The sequence below is a fragment of the Cyphomyrmex costatus genome, unplaced genomic scaffold (assembly GCF_001594065.2).
Source record: "Cyphomyrmex costatus isolate MS0001 unplaced genomic scaffold, Ccosl1.0 scaffold214, whole genome shotgun sequence".
NCBI classification, from domain to species: domain Eukaryota; kingdom Metazoa; phylum Arthropoda; class Insecta; order Hymenoptera; family Formicidae; genus Cyphomyrmex; species Cyphomyrmex costatus.
The window spans coordinates 1,233,419-1,240,414 of record NW_017276192.1 but is presented as its reverse complement, the minus strand read 5'-3'; the positions used below and the strand labels follow the sequence as shown (position 1 = coordinate 1,240,414).

Genomic DNA, 6,996 nt, shown 5'->3' with positions numbered 1-6,996 from the left:
GAGAGAGAGAGAGAGAGAGAGAGAGAGAGAGAGAGAGAGAGAGAGTTTTCACTTAATAAGCTGTACCAAAACGCTGCAATCAAAAATTTTTAATAATAAGAAATAAGTAGTATATTTAATTTAAGAATATTTAAAAAAAATCGCTGTTACTTTCGAGAAAGAAGGAAGAGCGATTAATTTGATTGATGAAACCAAAAAGATTATTTAACCTAGGATTGTATGAAATTTTTCATGAAAGATTGCTGTTATTCAAAGAGAAATATTTTATAAATATGCAAATAAATAACTGACTTCGATTATAATGACGGTCACAATACACGAGGAAGTCGTGTCGAATCTGGCACCATTCGTTTGTAACTCTTTTACTGAAAGTGTAATCGGCATACTGATATGTATGTGTGTGTATATATACACACACACACACACACACATACATACATACATACATACATACATATATATGATATACATATATACATATACAGGTGTTTGACAAGTAATAAAAAATTTTGTTGCATAGGGATAGAATGGACTAAATTGAGAAAAAGTCCTGTACCAATTTTCGCAATTGTTAACAAGATATTAATTTATAAAAATATCTCATTAATTATATTGCGAAAATTGTAAAGTGGTACAGGATCTTTTTTCTCAGTTTAATTCATTTTACCCCTATACGACAGAATTTTTCATTACTTGTCAAACACCCTGTATATCTTAAACATATATGTATATATGAGGCACCATTTTATTATGTACAATTATATTTACTCGGAGGAGGATTTATCCAAGTAAAAAATACGACTTTTTTTATGTACTAGATATTCTTTTATGAAAGCTAGAGAATTATCACCGAGAGAATATTTGAGCGGCGCGATGCACATTACTTTTTTCGTGAAAATCTTTCTTTACGTTACCTCGATGTTTTCGTAAAACACTAGTACCGATGCTGCTAATGATAAAAGTGAAGGCATCAATGATCGCGACAGTGACGCAAAGTTACGAGCACGACACGTTCGTGAAATAATGCTGTTACTCTAAACTCACCGAGTAATTATGCGATAATTCGTATGTTTGTTCGGCACCGTCGAGTTGGCGTAATTAGAGGAGAGGAAAATTCCTTTATGAATCGCAGCGATTTTTTTCAGATCCCATTCACGAGCGGGTTGTACGGAGCGCACATGAACACGGTCCCGAGGTCCTAGAGCAAATCGTAGCATCAGCTCGCTGCGCCGGGTGATTTGTTTCTGCATAATGATAGTCGACGACGACAATGCAGACGGCAGAGAGAGTCGCAGATGATTCCATCGTACAGACGGGCACCTGTACAGCATGCGCTGTTGTGCCCGCGACTCCACGGGCTACACAGCGCAACCTTTCCTCGTGCCATACAGCACCTTCAGCTCCGGCATGATAATCTTTTTGATAAGCGCGTTCGTTTTGGCGGTAAGCATATCGCGATGCGGATCTTTCTTGAAGATCTTGATACCAGGCCGGTGCACTAAGAAGGCGTTGTCCAGAATAAGAAAGTCATAATCGAGAACACAGAGCGCGTAACCCTGCAAACATTCGCAAGTGATAACTTAACAGCTTTTGAAATTGTTTATATAACAGTAATAATGTAAAAGGAGATATCGAGAATCTTATTTTAAATTTCTTAGATCGTTCATAGTTAGGTTCTTATTTTAAGACTGTTTTAATTTCTGTCTTAAGATGTTAGTACAAGATGTTGTGATTGGTTTGTATCTTAAGATCGTACTTAAAATGGTCTTAAATAAGAACAAACTATGAGAGTACTTATCTTATATAAACACATATATTTCTTAATTTTATCCTAATTATATTGTATATAATTTTTTCCTAATCATAGATATATTAATTACATTTTAGAAGAAATATTAACATTTATATAATTATTATTCTAAATTATATATGATACATTATTATATACGTTACGTATAATTTACATATTTTATTTTCATAAATAATACACTGATGTTTTAAAATAGTGACGTATTTTATTTATTACACGTTGTATTTTTATTCAAAACATTTTGCGTAGACAAGTGAACATTTACCTGCGTCATTTTATCGCTCTTTCCCTCCCAACTAAGTCTTTCGTCGTATAAAGGATCGTTATTGGTCCCGATGAAGATCGGCTCCCAGTGTACAAAGCTGCCAGTTCTCTTGCCAACGTGAAACACGTGTAGGTCCTCTGTTTCTGGCGCTTCCTGCCATTCCTTGCTCTTTGGCACGTTATGGCAGCCGGAGCATAATTTCTTATGAAAGGGTATGGCGGTGCCTGCTTTCAGCATCTGCATCTGTAAATTTACAAGACTCTTCGAAACTCTATAAAGTATTCAAAACGCAAATAAACAGATCTGTTTCCGTCCCCGAATACATCTGCCTATTAAATTATTATTGCGGAAGGTTTTGTCAGACTGGAAATGGATGTCAGATCTGTATTATGTGACATTTCGACCTCCAACTCACGTCATTCACCTCCATACATTTGGAAAAGAAATAAAAAATAAAAAGAATAAAAGAATGTTACGCAGACAAATCGTATACGTGCGTCGACCATCGAGATTACAATCACTCTCTGTTATGCTGCGCCAGTTCTGAATTCTGACATGACAAAAGGTGTATTGTGCCGTGCCGTACCGTGTGGTACGGCAACCGGACAATAGCGACGCTAATTCTACATATCAAGGTCCATGGTCAAAGGAAGCTCCATTGATTCGCCGTCGCGTCCACACTATTAACGACGCACGACACACTGATTCGCCCTCGTCGCGCTCTCTTTCGCGTGTGCTTAATTGCCCTCAACGGACCCCGATCGTACGCGGATCAGCGAATGATTCGCGTATGGCAAACGTACCAGGCGCGTCTTATTGTTGGGCGGCTGGCTCTTCTCCTCCACTTCGAAGATGGACAACACAAAGACCTTGGGATTAGGCTTATGGAGAGCTGGCTGATCTCGCTTGCGGATCATCTCGAGGAACTTGACGGGCAGATTCGGGCTGGGATACAGCTCGATGTCGCTGGGGAACACATAGAAGGTGGGCGCGGACTCGCGCGCTATGTTGCGGCCCACGTTCACCGGGTACAGTAGTTTCTTCTCATTCTTGTACATCTTTGCGAAGCTGACGTTCACCCACGGTGGTCCGAGCGAGCAGTTATACGTATCGGAGACGATCTTCTCTGATGGTGGTATCTAAGAGATAGGATCGCGTAAATAAACATTTGAAAAGAAAACACCAGAAAACTTTAGTTGACGAGCTTGACAAAACTGCAGCGAATGTAATTACGTAAAAGCTTTATAACGATCTTTCGTATTTCTTCGCGTTTATATACGTACAATATAGGATGTTTTGCAAAACGCGAGCCACGCGAGCTAATTCCGTCGTCGCGAATAAAACCACATGCGGAAACCACTGTGTTTTACGATATCCAGATACGCATATCCATGAGAGCCGTTACAATAAATAGACAGCAATAACGGCAACGAACAATTCTAGTTCGTGGTACGAGCTAAATACCCTTCGCGGACGAATTGCATGTGCATAAGGTGCAGATTCAAGCGCGCATAGTACATTGGAGGAACAAATTACCGCGGGCGAACGTAATGTTCGATATCTAATTAACTTAATGTATTAGCGGCATTAACAGGCACATAGTCGTCGATTTTTACATGAAGTAAACAATCAACAATTGTAGAGAAAACAATATAGAAAAAAAGAATCTCGATTTTCCGATAAGAAGAGATTGCTACAAAAAAATTTTAAAGATTTCAAAAATTCAGTATAAATAAATATTTTTGTAATTTTACGAATATATACGTAATTGATTAAAATAAATAACAGCAATTATAAAATAATAATTGTTTTGTGCGTAACAAATTAATGTAGCTTTCGATTCTTCTGATTGCGTGAAAGTCTAGTGAGATGTCCTACTAATGTACAATATTATATTATAGATTAACTTTCATCATCTTGGTTCTCAATTTACTCTTTATCTTTTTCTAATACTAAGAAAAAGAACAGTTAAATCAAGATTAATTTTACGTTGGCGAAACCGGACCTTACTGTTCATCTTTTTATAGTTATACGAATTAAAAAGGAATAAAATTGAACTGAGATTAAAGTTAATTTACCAATAAGAGAGTTAGAAACAAGCATACATAAATTGGTATAATAAAGTCAACGTGTTATATTACCATACTCGATACTTGCAAGACGTGATTAGATTCACTGTACAGGACTCAAGAAGGAGATTTGGTAAACACGCGGGGCATTCAGTAAGAGGCTAAAATGATTAATAGGAATGAATGTTCATTCGTCAAGTTTTATATATCAAATTAGGATATTCGTCAGATTCGCGGGGTATATCTTCTGTAATCCTCGAGAAGAACTCGGGAACAAATTGATGAGACAGCCAAAACTCGAGGGATAGTCTTGGATCATCGGGTTGTCTATTTAAATATTTACCACTTTTGGCACGTGTTTACTGCTGAAGAAGACGTGAAAGGTCACCAGTTGAGAGACCAAGGGGCTGCCACAGTTCCTCGAGTACCTGATGGCATCGAGGGTCGCCGGGAAGTCGGTGCCGGGTGCGTGCATGGCGATCGATATCGGTGCTCGCCAGCGCTCCAGTAGCGGCTCCAGATTGTCGAGAAACGTGTAATCAGCGTGCGTGGTGTATGTCACGCTCTCCCAGCATTTCACCGCCATGCTCATCGGCACGTAATTGTACAACACCCAGTAATCGCCGCGCTGTGCTCGTCTAGGCTCTGTAGATTTCTCATTGCAGGGCACGGCCTCCCTCAAGCTCATTGGTTCGCGCGCGACGCTTGTCGTGCTGTTCCTCATCTAGACAAGAACGAGAAGAAGAGAGAGTCGCTTTAATCACTGATTGAGGGGGAAATTTACATTTGCATGAAAAGCAGCGGAAATACCAGGAATAGCGCAACGGCGATCGCCTACCAACCTGAATTCCTCTACAACATCCCGACGACACGTTCAAACCGCGATCACTTTCTACGAGCTTAGATAGAGAAATGATGTACATTACTATATCATACACTATAACACTAGAATTAACGTCCACGCCGGTGATATCGCTGGTAGAATTGCCGGAGGTGTCAATTTGGTAATTTCATATCCTTATTTTCGGTTAGTGAAAAATTACTTAAATATTATTTGTTATCATTATAATATTTATTTTATTCCGTATGTCTAACACAAAAGATAAACAAATTGAAATGATTATCGAAGCTAAAATGGCACCGTCTCGCGTCGGTTCTAGTGTTAATAGTTGAATGAAGATAATGAGAATACATTTCAGTCCCTATCATTACTAATTCAAATTAATTACGACACATAATCTGATTCTAATTCTCGTTACATCTTTATTTCATTATCATAAGCTACATCTTGCAAGTGAACCGTGTTCAACAATTAATCTAAACATCAAGAAGCCATTCAAGGATCAAAAAGGGAAGAGAACAACAGGTAAAAGGAAGAAGCGACGGAAGGAGTGCGAGTACCGTCTGATTACGCGAGTGTTCCTGCGGCTTATCGAGAGCATCGGCCTTGGCCCCGTTGGGAGGCATCGTAGTGACCAGGCTGATCCCGAGAGAACGGTCAGCGCCGCCGTTGTTTGTCGGTGCCGCATTATTTGTGGCGCCAACAAGAGCGGCTGACGACGAGGAGGCTGATGCGCCAGCTGCAACGCCTTTCTGGGTGCCATTTATGAGGTCGTTTAGGCCACCTCCGTAGGTATCCGACTGAAGTGGCGCCGCCGCCGCCCAGTTGGTCGGAGGTTCCTCGATCCACGGTCCGGACGAGCCGATGTGAGCGCACACATACAGCAGTACGCACACGTTCAGCACCACCGAGAGGCGCAGCGCCCAGTTTCTGCGGGCAATGGCTGCGATGCTCATCCTCTAATTCCGATCGCGGTGATGAGAAGACAGCCGGGAAAGAGGATTCCTCAAGAGAGAATCCTATCTGGCGGTGATGTCAATTTCCTCTCGTGTCGTTATAAATGCGATTTTCTTGCTGGTCTCGACCTGCAACGTCCATCTCTTAGCGGTCCACGACTGCGTGCCGATCAGGACATGCACATGGTTGCTCGGAGGCTGTCGACCGAGGCTCAGTTGCGTGTAGCACCTGAAACGAGAGTGGAAGCAAACCTTTGATTATGACGGAGGAGGGAGGTCGTTACAAATTACTTGGAGTTATTTTGCAATTTTAGCATACACGCGCGAGTGTGCGTGTATTATTAGGCGCTCTTTAAACGATTGCAATAGCCCTCCCTCATCCCTCTTCCCCTTCTTCTAGAAAACAAGATTGATGTTCGTTTCTACCGATATATAGATTGACTTTAAATTCGGTTTAACTTAATTTTTATCTCTTTCTAATGCTCGTTTTTATAGTTTAATTTTAATCTTGCAAGTTCAACGAACTCTTTATCTTTTTCGAGTTCTAAGAATTGAAAGCTACGTGTATATTGATGTAAGTTGGATCAAGTTAATCTACATTGGTCTAAAAGTTAGGAAAAGATAAAGATTGAATTAAATCGAGATTAAAGTCAATCTATGTTGATGAATGAATGTAAGAAGAAGTATAGTATCCATTGATACACAACTATTTTGTATATATAACTCTGAATCTTTGAAAACAAAAATTAAGTCAATACGAATAAAAAATCTATTGATCTTGATTACTTATCTTAATTCTCTCTGACGAGCCAATCGAGCTCGTTAGGCAATTTAAAGGCAAAAGACAAATTTATAAATGGCCTTGAACAAAACAATAAAAAATATAATAGATTAAAGAACGACTGAGATTAATTATATCTTTAGTTACCCTTTAATCTTTTTCTTCATTATTTATAAATCAAATTCTTTATTCCGACTAATATAAGCGAACTTTGTTTAAATTATATACAAATACATATATGATATCCCATAGATATATCGACGTAATCCATAAA

The 6,996-nt window shown here is 39.4% G+C and overlaps 1 protein-coding gene across 1 annotated transcript; it reads right to left on the bottom strand.

Moving 5' to 3' along the window:
* Window positions 1-857: 857 nt before the first annotated feature.
* LOC108773573 (beta-1,4-glucuronyltransferase 1) lies at window positions 858-5,941 on the bottom strand. The gene is made up of 5 exons (XM_018539421.1): window positions 5,546-5,941; window positions 4,488-4,868; window positions 2,879-3,214; window positions 2,076-2,318; window positions 858-1,556 (listed from the first exon to the last, which is right to left on the bottom strand). Exons 1-5 carry the CDS (start codon window positions 5,939-5,941, stop codon window positions 1,359-1,361), a joined length of 1,554 nt encoding a protein of 517 aa, XP_018394923.1. The 3' UTR covers window positions 858-1,358.
* Window positions 5,942-6,996: the final 1,055 nt, after the last annotated feature.

Excerpts from the sequence above, each read along its gene's own strand:
- LOC108773573 (XM_018539421.1), bottom strand. The coding sequence starts at position 5,941 with ATGAGCATCGCAGCCATTGCCCGCAGAAACTGGGCGCTGCGCCTCTCG. Across the intron at positions 3,215-4,487 it reads GTAAACACGTGCCAAAAGTG|ATACCACCATCAGAGAAGAT; the intron begins GTAAATATTTAA and ends CCTATCTCTTAG. Across the intron at positions 1,557-2,075 it reads AGAGCGATAAAATGACGCAG|GGTTACGCGCTCTGTGTTCT; the intron begins GTAAATGTTCAC and ends GAATGTTTGCAG.